The 20,217-nt window shown below is 55.8% G+C and overlaps 2 protein-coding genes across 5 annotated transcripts in view; both read right to left on the bottom strand.

The window, feature by feature from the left end:
- The window catches only part of OBSCN (obscurin, cytoskeletal calmodulin and titin-interacting RhoGEF), a 156,118-nt gene extending 144,856 nt beyond the window's left edge, over positions 1-11,262 (bottom strand). Inside the window, exons 1-7 of the mRNA XM_082455093.1 lie at positions 11,121-11,262; positions 6,822-7,836; positions 5,396-5,665; positions 4,887-5,147; positions 3,824-4,132; positions 3,088-3,354; positions 2,251-2,535 (exon numbers count right to left, since the gene is read on the bottom strand). Coding sequence (XP_082311219.1) covers positions 2,251-2,535; positions 3,088-3,354; positions 3,824-4,132; positions 4,887-5,147; positions 5,396-5,665; positions 6,822-7,806 — 2,377 coding nt within the window. The 5' untranslated portion in view covers positions 7,807-7,836; positions 11,121-11,262. The remainder of the gene's footprint in view (positions 1-2,250; positions 2,536-3,087; positions 3,355-3,823; positions 4,133-4,886; positions 5,148-5,395; positions 5,666-6,821; positions 7,837-11,120) is intronic.
- A 2,317-nt stretch (positions 11,263-13,579) lies between these two features.
- Positions 13,580-20,217, bottom strand: part of IBA57 (iron-sulfur cluster assembly factor IBA57) — a 78,699-nt gene continuing 72,061 nt past the window's right edge. For 3 of the 4 annotated variants that reach the window (XM_082455132.1, XM_082455133.1, XM_082455131.1), the window contains one exon: positions 13,580-19,273. In XM_082455132.1, the coding sequence (XP_082311258.1) occupies positions 19,175-19,273 (99 nt within the window). In that variant the 3' untranslated portion in view covers positions 13,580-19,174. The remainder of the gene's footprint in view (positions 19,274-20,217) is intronic. The other variant, XR_014261836.1, reaches the window with a different exon arrangement.

A 20,217-nucleotide genomic window follows, 5' to 3' on the forward strand; every position in this document is an offset into this window, starting at 1 on the left:
GAGCATAGGCCCAGAGGAGAGAACAGCATGGTCCCAGACAGGAATGAGCTCAGACAACATCACTAGAAGAGAGAGGCCTGCCATCACAGCCAGCCCCCTGACTGGGACATCAGACACACAGATGAGGCCAGACTGGATCCTAGTGTCCCAGTCAACACCATGTGGAGCGGAGATGAGCCACCCACGCTGAGCACTGCTTGAATTCCTGCCCACAGATCGTTCCATTGGGTCACTAAGTTCTGGGGTTATTTGTATAACTGATATGGGCCTGATGAGTCAGCTGAGCACTGCCGTCACCCACACTGAAAACAGGCCTGTTCCTGTGAAATGGTCAAAGGTCTGCTTCATCAACTGACCTGTGATACCCAGGCGGAAGGAGACCTTCTGCCCCTGGCCTCACAGCTGTACTCCCCTGCGTCCCTATTCCCCACCTGCTGCACCACCAGCTGCCGGGTGCAGCCCTTGGCCTCCATGCACACTTTTGAGCTCACACTCAGCTTCTTCCCATCCTTGTACCATGTCACCTCCATCTGGGCCTGGGCCACCTCACAGCTCAGTGTGGCACTGGCCCTCACCTCGGTCTGTACCTCCCTGAGTGCTGGCTGCTCCTTGGCAAACATCTCTGAGGGCTCTGGTGACAGGGAGGGATACACAGCAGAGGCTCTGCCAAGGTGAGGTTTCCCAAGTCCTGGAGCCATGACAGAGCTTTGCTCTAGACCCCAGGCAGCCTCGGATCTCTCCCACGAGGATCCTTTGTGATCAGGTGCTGCACATGGAACCCTCCATGGGCACAGGTGGTCCAGGTACCCCAACCCCTCCTGGGTGTGATGGGAAGCAGCCTCAGAGCTCCATGATGGGCAGCCCGGCCCCAGTGCCTGTGCTCAGATGGAAGGAGGCTTGGGCGGCATGGCAGAGACCCTTCTGAGGGCCAAGATGGGGCAGAACTGGACTTGGAGAATCTGCCAAGAGACCTCAATGGCTTCTAGAAAGAGCCAGGGCCTCAGATTCACCAAGATCCAAATCTAACCTTCCAAGGACACTTCCAGCACTTTCTAGGTCTGCTCTACCTCATTTCCCCATCTTTAAAAAGAGGACAAGGGCTTTAAATTTCCTTCTTATCTTTTATTTTCCAAGCCTGCATTCTTCACCCATATATATATATTAGTTTCGTGGGTAGTTTCTTCACCCAAATTCAGAAGTAACTGCCCCTACCCCCAAGTATTCTCAGAAGAAATGAAGGGAGAGACAGCTTGGCCTTGCAAGTGCTGCACAGCTGGATGCAGCCAGACCTGCTCCCCACACACCAAACCTGGGAGGCAGTGCACTAACCACAGACACACGACCAGAAGTCCACAGAGTCCTCGCCCACTTGGCACAAGTAGGTGCCCTCATCCTGCACAGTGACTGAGGTAGCCACCAGCCGGTGCCGTGTGCCCATGTCCTCCTGTGAGAAGCGCTGGCAGGAGTGACCGAGCTCCACGCCATCCTTGTACCAGTGTACACACACGTGGGCCTCTGAGGTTTCATATTCAACGTGGGCTGAGCCCCCAGCCACGGCATCCACACAGCCACCAGCCGTGTCCTTGCACAAAAAAAGATGTGAGGCCTACAAGGGCACATGGGCAGGTCAGGGGTCCGACAGAGCCCTAACCACACACGTGCCCAGGCAGCTAGCAGATGAAGGTGCTCGGGGCTTCAGGATCATGGGCGACACTGGCCCTCGCCCAAACCTAGGCCCCTTCACAGACAGGGCCAGCCTCAGCTGCTGACTTTCAACCACCCAAGTGCCACCCACTCATAGGAAGCTCCTCCCCTACTGAGCAGAGTCCCCGACCCCCACCCTCCCAACGGGGTTGGCAGGGTCCCTGGTTCCCCACCCTACCCTCACGGGTCACCTGAGCCTGCCCTGACCCCCTACCCTCCTCACAAGGTCAGCAGAGCTGCCCAGACTCCTGCCCTCCCCACATGGTCACCTGACTCCATCCCATCCCCTCACTGTCTCCATAGGGTGGGCTGAGCACCACACACACCCCTGCCCTCCCCACAGGGTCACCTGAGCCTATCTGACTCCCCACCCTCCTCAGGGGGTCGGCAGAGCCCCTGATCCCCCACCCTCCCCACGGGAACAGAGAACAGCAGCTCCTGCTACCCAGGTGCCCCAGAGCCTATCCAGAGCTGGAGGACAGAATGCGCGGCCCTGGCTACAGCGGCGGCCCAGGGAGGACATGAACACACACACACTGGTGTCACCTTGCACCAATAGTTGGTAGGCGATGCGGTCCCCGTGGCTGACACACTCATACAGGCCTGCGTCTTCTTGCTTCACGTCCCGCACTAGCAGTGCCCGCTGCCCGGCTGACGCCTGCACCTCATACTTGGGGCCTGGAGACAGTGCGTGTCCGTCCTTGAGCCACGTCACAGCTGCAGCCTGGTCCGATAACTCGGCCAGGAGCTGGGCCTCCTCGTGCAGCCGGGCCAGCACCTCCCGTGCTGCCACTGCTGCTGCCGGACACTTGGTCGTCAGCCCCAGGGCCGCTGGAAGTCACAGACAGGTGGACAAAGTGGGTGTGGGTGAAGGGGGAAGTGGACAGAGGGAGAGCGATCGGAGGAAGGGGGTGGGGGGAGGGAAGTGGGATGAAGGAGTGGACAGAGCGGGGTGTAGACAGCAGCGTGTGGATAGGGGGAAGGGGACGGGGGAAGTGGAACGAGGCAGAGTCAACAGAGGGGGAAGAGCCAGATATGGTGGAGGGGGGTCAGAGAGGCAAGAAAGGCAGAGACAGGAAAAGAAGTGGCGTAGGAGAAGGAATCAACAAAGAGGGAGGAGGGGAGAAGGGGAAGGGAAGGGGGGACATACAGACAGAGAATTGAAGCTTGGCGCCATCGGGGACACTTTAGCCCCTCTTCCACTCACACCCGGTGACCCTGCACACCCCACCGCCTGGCCCCACTGCATCCAGCAGCCCGCCTGCCCTAGGAGCAACGACAGATCTCCCGAGCCCTGAGACCCCAGGGACCCCATCCCACCCCCACTCCCAGAGGAAACGGGGCTCAGAGGGGCCCCAGGGTCATGGGACGGGGTCCCCCTACCTCGGACCTCCATGCGGATGCTGCTCTCGATACCATTGGCCACGAACTTGAGCTCGGCCCCGTGCAGGCTGACAGGCACCAAGCGAATGGTGAGAGTGTGCCGGGTGCCGTCACAGTGTATCACATACACGCTGCTGGCCTTCAGGGCCTGCCCGTCCAGGAACCACTCCCCTGCTGAGGCCGTAGTGAGGTCCACAGAGAAGGTCACCTCGCCGCCTTCCACTGCCTCTACCGCCTTCAGAGGTGTTTTCACAGCCAGCTGGGGGGCTGTGGGATGGGGGCTTCAGGAAGGAGCTGGGCTCCTGCCCTCCTCTCCCCCAATGCCTGGGCCCAAATAACCCCTGCTCTAGGAAGTCCACTGAACAAGCACATGGAGACCACGAGTGAAAGTCAGACGCAGGGTGGAGTGAGGACAAGTTACAGCCACCCGAGATCCCCTTCAGATCCCACAAACCCAGTGTGGTGGGGCAGCTGTGTAGCCCAGTGCCCCGGGGCTGGTGGATACAGATAGGTTCCTGCGGGGCTCGAGTCCTGTCTTGGGGTCCCCTGGCCTTCCTACAAAAAAGTCTTCAATAGCATCAGGACCCTGGGCCCACCCCCCTATCGTAAAGAGGACCCATGAGTCACTCTGGCCTCTCCAAGGCTGGGCCACACTCTGGGTTTGGGTGATTCAGGGGCAGATGGCCCCACAGGTTGTCACCAGGGTGCCGGGGAGAACAGAACCTTCCACACTTACCCAGGTGTACAGTTCCCGGGAACTCGAGGTAGGGGCTCTGGCCAAATCTGTTCACAGCTGACACCCTGAACTCGAATTCCCCCTCCTCAGCCACGCCAGCCACAGTCAGCTCAGGCGTGGCCACCCACTTGTCTTCATGGCACCGGCTCCAGGGGTGGGTGCCCATTCTCTTCTTCTCCACAAGGTAGCCATCGATAGCAACAGGACGGTCCCCATGGGGTGGTGGGGACCAGCCAAGGGTCACGGAGCTCTCTGTCCTGGCCTTCACCACAGGGGCCTCAGGAGCATGCAGGGGCGGCCTTCTGGGGGCTGAGCAGAGCATGGGCCCATGTCACCAACTGAGAGCCCCCTCCCCAAGCCCTGGATCCAAGGTCACAGTAGGATAAAGGGGTTGTCACAGAATTCCCAGCCCTCCCCGGGGGCACTGCCCTGGTGGTCTGAAATGGTCTCAGCCCAAGGGGACTGCCAGCCCAAGAGGACATTGTGAGCCCATAACCCCAGTCTCAGCTCTGTGGCCATTTCTCTGTTTGCAGTGGAAAGAGTGCCCGGGCCTCAGGGGCCACCCTGAGCTGTCCACGTGGCCTGGAAAGGAACTCTTTCCAGTCCTCAGCCTTGACCCCATCTATGCATTGGGATCTTGGGCTGGATGATGGTTGAGGCAAGGCACAATGATCCTTCCAAGGGAGCTGAGACCCACGTGCAGGGCCCCTGTCCCCAGCAAAGGGCTGACCCTGGGGGAGCCAATCTCGACACCAAAGGCCACAGAAAGAGGACACACCCGCAATGTAACCTCCTACACGCTGTGTTTCTAGAACAACCTGCACTTTCTAATCTGGTTCACAAGGTCGGGGGCCACCAGGACTCCTACTTTGCAGATGCCTAGTGTGACCATAGTGGAGGCGGGTGTCAAACAAGCCATGAGCCCCAAAGAACCAGAGCTACAACCTAGGCATTCCCTGCCCCGCACGCTCCCCGCAACAGGCGACAACTCAGAGCAGGGCCCAGTGGACTGTGGGCAGGGAAGAGGCACCCTCTGTCTGACAGGTACTCCCTAGGCCCTTACCTGACACGCAGAACTGGGTGGACGTCCGGCAGTCCCCGGCCACAAAGGCCACCTCACCCGCATCGTCCAGGCTGCACTGGGAGATGGTCAGCGTGTGGCACGTGCCTTCGGCAGTAATGGCCACTCGACCCCCCGCCACCACCTCCTGCTGGTTCCACAGCCAGTGGATGGGGCCCTCTGGCTTGGCCAGCTCCACACAGAACATGGCCGTGTCTCCCATTCGCCCAGCTGTCTTCCTCGGGAGCTTTCGAAGGAGGTTGCCTGGGGTGGGCAGAGGAGCAGTGGGGAAGGGGAGGGGTAAGGGCTGCAGCTGATCAGAGAGACCCCTGTAGGCCTGTCCCACCCCTACCTCCTTCCCGCCCCTGTCCCCCGAGTGCCCACCCCACCCCTCCCCGACGCACCCCTCGTACCAGGGTCCTGCCCACCCCACCCGCCCACTACCTACGCCACTTGCCCAGCTCCTGTGAGACCCAGACCTTGCCCAGTCTCTGGGCCCCCTGCCCACCCACCTCGCACCGCCAGCTCGGCCACCGTGCGACTGCCCTCCGCCGTCTCGCAGATGTACACGGCATCGTCATCGGAGGTGACATTGAGCACGGTCAGTCGGCGCTCAGCGCCTGCCTCCTCGATGAGGTACTTGGCATTGGCCCACAGCCGCGTCTCCTCCTTATACCACGCAGACTCCATGGGCGGCAGCGGCACCTCACACTGGAACGTGGCCGACGCTTTCTCTGGCACCTCCAGGTCCTGCAGCCGCTTTCTGAAGGGCACCATGGGCTCTGCGGAAAAAGAGCTCAGGTGAGTGGGGCGAGGAGAGGGAAGAGGGGCAGACAGGAGGGGTGACGGAGGGGGCGGTCAGGGGGCGAGGAGGAGGGTGAGGGGAAGGAGGGGGGCAGGGTAAGGGAGGTGTAAGGCTGGGGTGGGGGCAGGGAGCCAGGACAGGTGTTGGAGGGGCTTTGGGGGCAGAGGGTGGTGGGTGGGAGGGCAGAGGAGCTGTAAGGAGGGGACAGAGGGAGGTAGGGGTATAGAAAAGGAGGGAGGACAGAGGAGAGGGAACAGAACTTAAAGGAAAGAGCCCCCCCCAAAAAAAATATAAGGAGAAGTCTGGAAGAGAAAAGGAGAAATGAGGCAGGTGAAGCCACAGCAAGCAGCCCCATTGAGCAGGCCTCTAAGCTGGTCCTGGACAGGCAGGATGGGTTGGGTTCACACAGCAGTGAGGCCACTGGACAAGTACTGGCCTGCGAAATTGCTCAACTCCAGGAGCGCACTTCCGTGCGAAAAACAAGGAAACTGAGGCACGCACACGAAGGTTGAGCGCCCTGCTGGAGATCCTACAGCTGGTAAAAAGTGGAGGTGGGACTCCAACCACTTCAAGAGGCTGGTCTTAGGAAACAAGAGTAAACAGCCCTCCAGCAAATTCTGATGGTGTTGCCTACAGCTGCCCCGGTGCCCTGGGGGAGCCCCCAGACCTGGACATGAGCCTGCAAACTGACCCAGAACCACCTTCAAGCTGCACCCTGGTGCAGCCCCAGCCTGAGGCCTCTGACAGCACAAGGTTTGTCCTTGCTCCTGCCCTACTTCCAGCTCTGCCAGGGAGACCCCCTTAGCATCCTGTAGGATGGGTGGAGAGCCTGGGTCACCCTCAGCCTGGAGAGAGCAGGCTCAGCCACTGGGCACCTTGACCATCTCCCAGAGGGAGGGGGTGTTAGTGACAAAGCACTTTGTTGTATACTCGTGTTACTCTCACAAAGACAATGGAACAGAACAGCGAGAGCTGCCAAGACCTCCAACCACGGATTCCTCTACCAGACAGGCACAGGGTGGGGAGATGGCAGCAGCAGCCGCCGCTGGAAGGAAAAGACAGGAGGCCTGGGGAGGAGCCTCTGCCTGTGCTCACTGCGCACAGTGACCTTGCGCCCGGCGCCAGGAGCTCACCTCGCACGACGACTAGCACGGAGCTGTAGGTCTGGCCCACGAGGTTGGACGCCGTGCAAGTATAGAGGCCACAGTCTGACTGCTTGCAGAAGAGGATCTTGAGCACGAAGTTCTCCTGCGCGTCCTCGTATACCACATGTCGCCGGCCCTCGGCCACCAGCTGCCCATCCTTCTTCCACACTATCTCAGGCTTGGGCACACCCATCACGAAGCAGCTGAGGCGCGCGTGCTTGCCCTCAGTCACCGTGCAGGTGCGCGTGCTGGCCCTGGGCGGCGAGGCCGGGGCGCCCTCAGTGCGCATGGCCTCGCGCCGCAGCTGCAGGTGCGCCAGGAGCATGGCTGTGGAGGCCCCGGGCTGGCCGGCTGTGTCTGCTTCCGTGTCCACCAAAAGCCCGGCGGCGGCGCTAGCGGCGCCCAGCGGGTTCTCCGCGTGCACCGTGTACGTGCCGCTGTCGCGCGGCTGCGCGGCCAGGATGCGCAGCGCGCTCGCCTCGCCGCTCGCCTCCACGCGCACTCGGGGAGCTTGCAGCGCGCCCAGGCGCCGCCCATCCTTGTCCCAGCTCACAGACATGGGCGGCGAACCGCGCACGCGGCAGCGGAAGGTGGCCTCGGCTCCCTCGCGCACGCGGATGGATGTGGGCCGCAGCAGAAAATGGGGTGCCTGCTCGGCGCACGCTGCCTCGGCGTCCACCTGCAGGCCGACCGCCGCGAAGGCTTCGCCGATGGCGTTGCGCGCACGGCATACATACTGCCCGCTGTCGCCCAGCGCCAGGTCCAAGATGGTGAGGCGGTACAGGTCGCCGTCCTGGGCTAGGCGGAAGCGAGTGCCCGCCTCCACCTGCTGCAGGTCCTTCTCCCAGCTGACCTGCGGCGTGGGGTTGCCCACGATCTGGCAGCTCAGCGTGGCATCTTTGCCCACCGACACCACGAAGGCCTTGGGCCGCGTTAGGAAGCGAGGTGCACCGCTGAACGAGGAGTGATCCATGGGGGTGGGGGTGGGGGGAGGCGGGGGAACCTGCGAGTGGGGTGAGGGGGAAGGGCAGAGTGGGGATGAGACTCTGCTGTGCTCAGAGCCCCCCTCCTTTTCCCCACGTGGCCATTTCACCCGTCCTGGAAAATCCAGCTTAATCCAGGGTAAAGCCCTCCACATGGCCCCTCTTCCCCATCCGGGTGCCGTCTCCCCCGACACACCCCATCCCTGCAGGTGGCATCACCAGATGGTATGGTGGTCCAGAAGTGCCGACTTGCCTCTTTCTGGGCATTTGGGGTCTGGCCCCACCCCCACCCCCCAAATGGACTCTTTTTCATTGGCAGGAGCGTCTCCTCCCTCTCGTCCCAGCGCCAGGCCTGCTGCCCCAACTCAAGGTCCAGCTGAGCACCTGTCCCAAAACACCACACCAGCACCAAGCTTGCCCTCCTCCCTGTGTGGCATCTGCCACGCTGCACCTCATCACAAAGACCTTCCTTCCCTGTCCCTCCTGGGCCACTCCAACTGCCAGCAGGTGTCCTGTCCCCGCCACACACACTGTTGCTTCCTAGAGTCTGAAACTCCAACCTACCTAGTCTCCCCCAGTCACAGAGAGGCCACTCTCTGCACTCTGACAGGGCCTGGCTGTGGAAGCTCACAGTAAGTGCCCACTACTGGCCTGTCCCCTCTCTCTAAGGCACACCAGAGCTCACAGGTTCTGCACCCCAGCAGACTCTCGTCCGAGCCCTCTGCTTGGCATGCCCCCTTTGCTCCCCATCCTCCCACCTCAGTGACTTCCCCCACCCAAGCGTTTGGGCTCCACTGCAGGCTGTGTGCACAGCTGCCTAGCCCTCCTCACTGGGCATTCCACAACAGAGAGCCCTGTACACAGGGCCTGTCCCGCCTGAAGCTGTCCTGGGCCGGGTCACATCTCACCTCTCCTGGGATCCCCCCCACCTCCCCTGGACCCCTGAGGGGGTGTGCTCATCAATGAGCAAAAAATGGAACTCCTGCAGCTTGGGGGGTGGGGGCTCCTCCAGCACACAGGGCTGCCCACGCCCCCTCGCCCTGAGTGCCTGCCTCCTTCCCCCGGGAATTGGAATGGGGAGGGTCAGGGGCAGTCAGTCAATGGTGTGTCTGTGGAGGACAATCGGAGAATCCCCCAGGAAGACCCAAGGAGTTCCAGGCTGGGAATGGGCAGGCCGGCTAGCCAGGCCCAAATGGGGTTCCTGCAGGTAACGTAGTCACTCTGCAGATCTTAGCTGAGGCTCCACTGGCTGTGGCTCTGCCGACTGGACCCCTTGCAGGGATGGGGCTGGCACCATCAATGCCAAAGACCCCAGGCTGACTCTGGCCTCTGCCCACTCCAGGTTGGGCACTGCTGGCCCCCAGCACAGGTGGGTGAGGTGAAACTGGGCCTTGCCTACACAGGGGCTTCTGTAAAGAGAGCCAGCACAAATGGACCCCACTGGGCCCTGGGCTGTCCCCAAGTGACTTGACTCTCTTCACCCCAGGAGCCGGGCCATCAGCATGGGCTGGCCATCAGCATGGGCTGCCCACCATGGGACAAACGGGGCAATGTCCCCAGGCCCTCCAGCTCCCCATCCTGTGATTTAGGACCTAATCTCCTTAATCCCCCTCAAGGAGGTGAGCTGGGACCATCCTGCTGACTCACTGTGCAGTCAGCACCTCTGCCCCGCCCCCAGCTCCCCCATGGTCTGGCTGGGCTCTTGGCCTGGGAAGGACCTGGGCAGGTGGCCACCCGCCTCCATGGACACCCTCCTGGGCCTCAGTGTCCCTCTGTGGAAAGATTACTTTGACACCAGTTCCCCAGGGCCCTGAGTTCTGGGCTCTTCCCAGCACACCACCGCCTCCTGAATTACACAGTAGCTCTGTGGGTTCCCCAAGGAAGGACATGGCATCCTCCCCCTGCCACACCCAGAGCAGCTGTGGGAGACAACTGCTCTGAGCTCATAAGCGAGTATGTGCAGGGGGCAGGGAGCCAGTTCCACAGCTGGCAGCCTCTGGGGCCCAGGAGGACAGGGATGGGGAGGGAGGTCTCATCTCTGCACATGCTTAGGGGGAGCCAGCTCTCAGCAGGTGCAGAAGGGTGGGCACAGACCCCTAGAACCTCTAAAGCCACCGGGGATGCGTTCCCTGTCTAGGGCCTATATGCCCCACCTTCATTGCGGCAGACCCATGGAGGTCTAAGGGGGCTCACCCAGACAAGACACCCCTTGACACCCATACCAGGCAGGCACCCCCACTGGGCAGCAGGGCCAAGGCACCCCAAGGTATGCCCCAGGACTCTGGAGCCGCCTTCATCCAAGCTGAGTGTGGGGCGGCGACCACCCAAGGCCCCTCTGGGCACAGGGTCACCTGCACTGTCCTCCTCCTCCCCCTGCCATGTTGGGGGCTGGGGCTACTGGAGCTGCAGCCACAAGGGCAGAACAGGAGTTTCAGGAGGAGAGACTGGGCCAGGACCTCAACCCCAGCTTCTCAAGGAAGCCCCTTCCTCTCACAGATGCCCACCTGGGAAGGCAGTTCCCTGTGGACCCCGCTCGGGCTCCTTAGCCCCTTGGAGGCCCCAGCTTGGCACTGGCAGGACCTTCACTCTGAGGCCAGGACCCTCCCCCCTTGCAAGCCTGCCAGGGAGCCTTATGGCTGACCCATGCCACACCCACAGCCCCTCCACACTTGCTTTTCCAGAACTTGGGGTCCTTGTGGGTCTTGGGCCATTTTCCAGATGAGTCCAGAGTGAGAAGTGGCTCACAGCCTCACAGCAGAACCTTGGGCGGCCCCCTCCCAGAAGCCCTGTCCCCCCAGCTTTCCCCCAACCCTGTGGCCCCCACACCCTTCCAGAAAAGACTTCAAAGGGCAGCTCCCGCAGACTGTACCTTCCCCTGAGACCCCTGGGCCTTCCAGCTTCCTGAACCCCAGGGGAAATTCTTTCCTGGAGTCAGGTGTCACTGGCCCTCTGGCTGTCCCCTCCGCTGAGCCAACAGGCCCAAAATAGCCCCAGCTGTCAGCGGGCATCCATCTCAACAGAGCTGGGGGCAGGGCCAGCCAGACCCTCAGGACACTGGGCAAAGGAGGAGGTGGGTGCTTCTGACGGCCCCCCCCTCCCCCAGCTGCTCCCTCCCCACATGAGGGTCTGGCTCAGCTCACCAATGGGGCAGGGGTTGGAATCCATGGCCCCAACCCCAGGGGCAGCACCGCCTGGCTGAAACCCTACCCCAGGTCCCTCCATCCCCCGGAGCCGTGACCTTCAGCAGAGCCATCCTCAGGGGCACTGGATGGCCCCCCACCCCGTCTGCTCTCTGCCTCCTCACCTGTCTCTACCAGGGGCACTGGGCAGCACCCAGGCAAGGCGCTCAGATGCTGGGGCAGGGGCTGCTGGGTCTCACCTCCCTCCGAGGGCCCAGGACCGACAAAGCTCCCGCCCAGCAGCCCTCACTCCTGCCGGTCCTCAAACTGGACAGGGACAAAAGGACAGGCGGGTGCTATCAGCTGAAGGAGACTGGGCCCGCCCCCACCCCGCCCCCACCCCTGCCAGCCCGCCCAGCCCAGCTCCGAAATAGCCTGGGTGTCACTGCTCCAGATTTGGTTTCACCCCTGGCCCCAGGGAGGCAAAGGGCAGAGGCTTGGGGCGGCTGGGGGAGGAGGCCTGTGTGTTCCAGTAATGGTGGGGCTGGGGCAGGGGCCCCAACTCGTGAGGATCCCTGCTCAGACCAGCATCCTGGAGTGCAGGGAGGGAAGGAGAATGGGGGATCCATTACCACCCCCAGGGGCACCCAGGACCATCCCCCAGAGGGGCACAGAACCACCCCAAGATGACCAGTCACCTGAGAGTCCTGCAGCCTCGTGGTAGAGGCAAGCAGCTAGGAGCCCCGCACAGGTGCCCAAGGGTCGGCGCCCCTCCACCCTAACCAAACACGCGACTGGGGTGGGTTCTTTATCCCTGGTCACTCCTGGCAGCACCTGGCCTGGCTGGGTGTCCATGGCATCTTTACATGGGAGTGAGGGTCCCTGACACCCCATCCTGAGACCTTCACTTCCCAGGGACTAGGGACCCAGCCCCAAGGGGTGGGCAGGCAGGACAGGGGCAGGTGTTGTGGGTGGCACATGATGCTTCATGCCCCAGGATGGCTGTCCCCCATCCCCACGACTCCGGCGCGGGGACAAGGGTGAATGGGATGCTGGGCCCACCGAGGAGAGAAGGTGGGCTTCGCTTAACAGGGACCTAATGGGGAGCCAGAGAAGACCATCTGGTAGGAGTCCTGGGGCCTCTCTTGGGAAGAGGCTGACCCACCAGGGTTAGGCGGTGGGGGAGCTGCTCTCTGCCCACCATCACCCCCCGCTCCTGAGCCAGCACCAGGGCATAATGTTCCAGCCCGGTACCCGCAGCCTGGGGGCTGAGCCACGTCCTCACCCCATCTATGCCCTCTACGCCCAGACCTGTGTCCTGTGGGAAAACCCAGGCTCTGAGCACAGACCAGTACCTGAGCTACCCAAAGTCTCAGTCAGCTCAGGCCACCAAAACAAAGACCACAGACTGGGGGACTTAAGCACGGACATTTATTTTAGAGTTCTAGGGGCTGCAAGTTCGACATGAAGGTATTGGCAGGTTCCGTGTTGGCTAACAGAATTTCTTTCTGGTAAACAGATGGCACATTGTCTCTGTGTCCCAACTTGGTGGAGAGAGTGAGCTCTGATGTCTCTTCCTCTTCTCATAAAGGCAATAATCCCACCATGGGGGCCAACCCCATAACTTCATCTAACCCCATTCATCATCCCCTTCCATCCCCCTCCCTGCCTGTGGTCCTCCACAGCTCACCCTCCTCTTCTGTCCTCCCTCCCTGACCTGTGATCCACCTCCATGCCTCAGCTGCTCTTAGGACCAGCCCGACTCCACTCTGCTTGCAGACAGATCCCAGGTCACCAGCTACAGCCAATGGACCCACACATCACTGTGCACTTGAAAGATGTCAGCTCTCCTGGGTGTTCTCCATCTCTGCAGAGAAGGTGCCTAGTGCCCAACCGATGTATTTTTCAACAATCCACATACTTGCTGCACCCCATGGAAACTGCATCGTCCACTCTCATCATCCTTGGCTGGGAGAGTGGATAACATCACCCACCAGGTCATCTTGGACAATGAGTCACCCACCTGTCAATCTGGGGGGCCACAGGCTTCAAGGGTCTTGGGCCCTATCTATCTTGTCTACCTGGCCTGAGACCCTTGTGCTAACATTCCCATGAGTAGAGTAAATGCAAAACCAAGTGGGTCCCCCAGGGTGTCTCAAATGTTATCATGTACAAGTCCTGTGTGATCATGTCAAAAGTCTGTGGTTGCAGTGCAGTTGTGAAGATGAAGTTGTATATTCTGGGGAGAAAGAGGGTTTTATTTCCCTTCTGAATGTTTTAAATGCTTGACCACCTTGTGAATAACACAGATGAAGGAAATGCAAACTCCCATATGGAAAACAAACACACAATAACACTTTGCAGGGTTTCATATCAAGAGTTTATTGGATCTTCCCCAAAATGGTGTTTTTAAAATTTTACTGCAGAGAGACCTGAGGCTCAGAGAAGTTAGAATGATTTGCTTATGTTTATACAGTGACAGTGCTTATTAACCAAGTTTCTCCTGAGAATAAATGACAAACAGCCTGTAAGACCAGAGAGATGTAACAATTCAGTGTATCACCACAGCCTGCATAACATCCTGGAACAAAAAGGGGACATTAATGGGAAAGCTGATGAAATCCAAATAAAGTCTGGAGTTTGGTTTTGAAAAATGTGTAAATGGTTAAAAATTCCTTGGCGGGGGGCTGGGGGTGGGGATGCAAAAGCAAAAAGTTTGAAGAGAGATGACCAGGTGAAAATTCTGCACGTATGTAGGTAGATAAGGGTTTTTAAATCATACTATTGCTTTTAGTGGAGAAACTTTGGAAAGAACCTAAATGCCCACCTATATTATAACGGATAAAGAAATGATTGTGTCATTGGGCAATGTGTGCTACACATCAGTTTAAAAAATGAACTGGAATTGTATCCACTGGGCTAACTCTAAAAAACATAATGTCAGTAAATAAATTAAGTAATCAAATGAGAAGAAAAAAACAATCCAAAGTCAGGAGCTCGCATTTCCCCGAGCCTCTGTTGGTTCCTGGTGTGCCCACCACCTCCCCTTGGCCACAAGAGGCTAAATCTACAGCTGGAAGCTGAGGGAGGGGGAGGAGGGGCAGGTGGAGGGTCAGAGAGGAGCTGAGGCCAGAGCTAAGCAGGGGAGAAGAACGTGCCAGAAACACAAGGGAGGGAGACTCTGCCAGGCAGGACAGCCTAGGTGAGGATCGCAGGACCTGCAGAGACCTCCCGGGGCCTTCGTCTGCCCACAGGACCTTTGGGACCCTGAGCTCAGAAGTGCAGACCCCGGAAACAGCTCCAGGATGTCCTCCCCATGGCAGGACTAGAAGGGGGCCCGGGGTTGAGGGGCCAGGAGGAAGAGAGGAACCCAAGGGATATCCTGGGCTGACTGCTGACCACCGGCTGTGCAGACCGGCAGCGGGAGAGGCTAGCGACTGGGCCTGGCTCTGCACAGGTGATGGCCTCGCTCATCAGGTGGAAGTGGCGGGCACCAAGAAGAGGGAGCTGGCTCTGGGCATACTGGACTGGACAGGCCTCTGGGAGAAGGCGTCTGTGGGCCCCCGGGGACGAGGAGAGCTGGCACTGTGAGAGGCAAGGCCAGAGCTCCAGGGGCACTCACATCCAGAGGAGAGAGACCAAAGGGGTGAGGGGCTTATCAGCACCCCATTTGTCTTCCCATCCACATGGTGGACTGTCTCCTTTTGGATCTGAGCGCACACCCCATGCCAAGGCTGGAATTGTCCTGGTCCCCACCTGGGGACCTCGTTCCAGGATGTGTGCCAGTCACCTCCAGGCCTGAGCTTAGCGTCCCTGCCAGGACCACAGTGAGCCCCAAGATAAGGGACTGCTTTCTCCAGTCCAAGGACCCCAAGTGCCCAGGGGCCAGGCCCACGGCAAGGCGGCTACAAAACCCAAGAGACAAGACAAGTGCTACTGAAAGGAGGTTATCGCAAAATTGCACCGTGTGCAGTGCAAGAAATGGTGAGGCCCAAACTTGGTTTCAAGAAAATGCTACACAAGAGACCACAGTTATTTGGAAGATGAAGCACCTGATTTCCTCAGCAACAGCCACAAAAGGTTGTCGCAGTGATTGATAGCTTTCCAAGATGTTAGGAGAACTGACAGCAGAGAAAACAATACAATGGACCATGCTTGACATCATGGTCGGTGTAGGTAAGACTGACTTTTAGTGGAGAAGCCTCGAGAATCACCAGGGAGTAAATACGTGCCCAGGGCAGGAACGGAGCCCACCATCACCCATGTTCCAAGGTCAGAAACCACAAAAGAACTGAGAAAAACATCCAGAAAACTCTTGGTAAATTGATAACTGTGGTTATCATTAGAAGTGGGGGAGTTTTAACCTGACGTACTTGTACATTATTTAAAATTTGAACACCAAGCATGCATTCCTTTGCAAGAAAAAGAAGTGAAAGACAGGACTTCCCTGGCAGTCTAGTGGTTAAGACTCTGCACTTCCACATCAGGGGGCAGGGTTCGATCCCTGGTCGGGGAACTAAGACCCCACATGCTGCGCAGTGTGGCAAAAAAAAAAGAAAAAAAAAAAAAAAAGAAGTGAAAGACAAAAATGAGTTCCAGGAAACTGAGTGGCTGTGGGAGTTCCCTGGGGTGCAGGTCTCCTCACCCTCCCCTTACTGACAGCCCCCCCACAAAGGTGACTCAAGAGTGGAGCAGAGTGGACACTCCACCAAGACCACGCAAGAGACAAAGTCCAGCTGTCCCAGGGGGTGGGAAATGCAGATTCTAAATAAAGCTTTCTGTAAAGTGACACTGCAATGTTTTAATGGAAACACCAGCTTTCATTTCAACTAGCCTTAACACAGATATTCCACTTCAAAGTAAACTTTCTCCAGTAATATTTCAGGATCAAAATAAAATCTATTTGGAGCAAATAAACTTGATTCTGCCCCCAGTAAAGTATTGACAATAGACACCAGACATGATAGATTGATAGTAAAGTCTTGATAGATATATAGTAAAGTATCGACAATAGATACCTCAAAAACTAAAATCATTTCCCTTATGTAAACAACCTAATTCAGTTTTTGAAAATAGAACCTTATTCACAATGTTATTAATGTGTGTTAATTTGCACCATAAAGATAAGAAGATCTCTGTCTTTTTCCGTATGTTGCCCTGGTCTGCTCCTCTCTGTAGTAATACACATCAGACTACTTCGTAACGTTCATACAACAACAATAAGATGTTATTACAGTGGAAAAGATCTCTGATTCCAATCCTCTCATTCTCCTAAACATAGTTCAAAACTGGGTTATCCTTTTTGTTTCCATTTCAAGACCGAAGCTTGGAGCCTCCTCATTTTTATTTTTGGACGCCATTTTTTTTAAAAAAAATCATCCATTACAAACTTAGGCTGATTAATGCCAGAATTGAGAAATCTAAAGGAAATTCTACTTTCTCAAACAAAGTAAATTGTTTGGAAAATGACCAAATGAAATACAAGCTCACTTCTGTCACTATAAGATTGAATTGCAGGTGTTTGTAACAATGAAGGCTCCATGCCCATCAGGCAAAACAGAGGCCACATCATTCAAATGCTTACATCCGGTCTACATCTGGGTACTTCTGGCCGAGGTTTAGAAGAAAACTGACATAATGCAGGGGTTATTCTGTGGTCAGAATTCTGCAAAGCTTTTATATGAAAGGAAAGACAGGGACAGATGTGGAACAGACACTCGAAGGCAGAGACACTGGGAACCCTAATGCCCCAGGACAGACCCTCCTTAAGGAAGTGCACCTTGATTTTGCATCTGCTTCTCAGGTGCAGGCTATAAGCTCTTCTGCCCCACCAAGGCAATGCACACACATCTCTCAACACCAGTTATATACTGTCTTAGCTGAAGGCATTGGCAAAGGCCTTTTAAAATCACGCATATTTTCTGAATGCAGTCTTATATGTTTATCTCTAGCATATCACAAGTGTGCAGGGAAAGTGTTGGCTTAATTTTAAAATCCTACCTGAGCCAAACCCAAAGAAAGCAAAGTCACAGCCTCAGCCTCCCTCCTAAGATAGTCTGGTGGCCTCATGAGTGAAGAAATGGACCTTCACCTGCAGGGGGGCCTGACCTTCAGTCTCACCCTGAAGGCTGGCCCTCCCATATGGGGAGTCAGCTGTGCCCACTCCCATTCAAACAGATGTGTGTTTGGGACAAGCAATTTGGTGCCTTTCTTCATTGGCAACCCAGGCAGGAACAAATTTAGAGATCCCTTTATTCCAGAAGGAATCTGAGAGAGCTCTGAGCCCACAGTGCAGACCTAATGGACTCTCAGAGGGGGCTGGTTTTAGACTAAATGTTGTTCCATCAATTAGGGGCAGCACAGCATGACACTGGGAGCTAAACCAGCTGCCACAGACTAAACGTTTGTGTCCCCCCAAAATTCATATGCTGAAATCTAACCCCCAGTGTGTTGATATTAGGAGGTGAGGCTTTTGGGAGGTGATTAGGTCATGAGGGTGGAGCCCTCAGGAATGTGATTAGTGTCCTTATGAAAGAGACCCCAGAGAGCTCCCTTGCCCCTTCCACCACAGGAGGACATAGTAAGAGGTTGGCCACCTATAAACCAGGAAGCAAGCTCTCACGAGACACCGAAACTGCCAGGACTTTGATCTCAGACTTCCAGCCTCCAGAACTGTGAGAAATATATGTCTGTTGTTTATAAGCCACCCAGTCTATGGTATTTGGCTATAGCAACCTGAAATAAGACACCAACTACAGAAGCAGTTATTGGAAAGGCCACACCTGCATGCTCAAAATTGTAGTTTTCACATCCTCATGACAAAGAATTTCATAAAAAGATTCTTAATGGATTAAACAACTTTAATTTGGTAGACTCAGAGGCAATTGCTGAATCTTACTGAGAACCAAGTCCTCACAACACCAAGCCTTGTCAGAGAGCTCACGGTCAGGTACTGGGCAGCTGGGTAGCTAAAACAGTTCAGGGCCTGTGGCATAATGAGAAATATATATCTGGTCTTTGTCCCTGGGTCCTGACACTGAGCTCCTATATCCCTTGGAATTTCCCAGGTGATAGGAGTGTCTTTTGTTCTAATGAGGTGACTCTTGGTGGGCTCCTGGATGGTTCCTGGATGGAGGCTGGTCACCAGAAAAATCAAGCCATGATTAGAAGCTTGAAATCTTCAACCCCACTCCACCCCCATTCTCCAGAGAAGAAAGAGAGGCTGGAAATGGAGTTAATAATTGATCACACCTCCTTTGATCTCCTTTATTAAATAATAAACCAGTAAAAATACATAGTGTTTCCTGAGTTCTGTGAACAATTCTAGCAAATGACTGAACCTGAGAAGGGGGTCGTGGGAACCCTGATGTATAGCCAGTAGGTCAGAAGTGTGGGTGGCTCTGGACTTGTGATTGGCATCTGAAATGGGGGTGGCCTTGTGCGACTGAGCCCTTAACCTGTGGGGTCTGACGCTATCTCCAGGTAGTTAGTGTCAGAATTGAGTCAAATTGTTGGACATCCAGCTCGTATCCACTGAGAATGGGAGAATGAGTTATAGTTGTTGGAAAACACCCCTGGATCCATCTACTTCTAAAATCTTAAGGGGCATTGTAATAGTAACAAGAAAACTTTACTGAGGATACACTTATTTAACACATGTGAAAAAATAATACCATAAAGTTACATGTATTGATCATGTTACTTGCACACCCACAGCCATCCTTTATATCCATTTAAAAATTCAAGTTAGTATTTCAAGCTTTGATTCTGTTAACATCTGATAAAATGCTATCATACAATGGAATATTGTAAATGTTGAGCATTTGAAATAAATAGCTATTTTGCTTGCAAAATATTAGTCACCTGCAGAAATTACCTAGTGCGAAAAGGCTCTACCTCTCCCTGGGAACTCACGTCTCTGGAAGAATTCTTCTTGTGCCCTTTAAAAGATTTTGTAACCAAGACTAAAGAACCATCGTATATTTTTGCAAATAATGCTGGGAGGTTCATCGGCATCCACAGCTATGTTGAATGTCCATCCAATGTTGGAATGAGGCTGGTATTTCTCCAAAACAAGTCTACAAAGCCTTGTGGGGCTTCATAGAGAGAAGGCTCCCTTGTCATCTCCCATTTCTCACCCCATGATATTCACATCAATGCAAAACAATCCAATCGTCAGATGGCAGGGGTTTTAAGCCTCTTCCAACACCTTCAGGTTTGAGAACCACAGGCATCAGGCTTAGTTCAGAAACAAGGTTGAGAGGGTCCACTTCTGGGCTAGCAGCATGAGGAGCTCTGCAGACCCACTCCACAGCAAAACACGTATAACTGGTGAACACTAATAATAATAATAAAAAAAAATTATAATCTCAGAAAATTGTCCTCAGCACACACAGCAAAAGAAGAGATGTTGGTTCAAGAAAATCTACTAAAACTTGGTAAGAATGATAAGAGTCTGAGGTGATTTACCCAAATGCCCCCCAGCTCTGCTTGACAGAACTCCACCTGGGATGGGTATGGCCAAGAAGATGGGGCTCCCTCTCCCTTCAGCTCCTGATCAGGGGGTATGGTATCTTACCAAGAGGGCAGGCCACCAGCATTTCTCATTCCCTCCAGCTCCAAAGCTGAAGCAGCTAAATTCCTGGTGAGTGTGGCTGAGAGTTTGGGGGCACCCTTCCTCTATGCAGTGCCTACTCACTGAATGGAGGCATGGTAGACCGAACATATGGGGGTCCTGATTATCCCTACCCCAGATCACGCATAGAGCAGAGGTTCCACACCAGGAGAAGCATATCAAGAAGACCAGAGGCTGCCGCTGACCAGAGCATTGGCTCAGAGATTCTTCCCAGGGGAAAGGCAGTTCACAGAGGGCTCCAAAGCTTTCCACAAAGGAACTGACCTCATTTGAAACAGAGTGCAGGAATGTTCAAGCCTCAGGGTGCTCTTGAAAACAGTAGCTCCTCTTAATTAAGAGCAAAAAGCTAAACAAAGCCAGTTCACCAGAGAGAACCATGGAAAGAGACAGCTAAGAAGAACCTCCTGGGGTAAGAACAAACGTCAGAGACTGGCCTTAAAACTGAACACTAGCCAGAAGACTGTGCAGCAGTTTATGGGCATTGTTGAAAACAGCAGACCAGTCAGCCAACAATTAGTGGAGCCCAACAGCTGGGTGTGATATCAACTGAAACAGCTTAATGGAGGGATCAGGAAAGAGATAGTCAGAGAGCCCTCTGAAAAATCCCTGCATCCCAGGGTGACTTTGCTTATGCTTAAATTGCACCC

Source organism: Balaenoptera physalus (genome assembly GCF_965194825.1).
Source record: "Balaenoptera physalus genome assembly, chromosome: 3".
Lineage (NCBI taxonomy): Eukaryota > Metazoa > Chordata > Mammalia > Artiodactyla > Balaenopteridae > Balaenoptera > Balaenoptera physalus.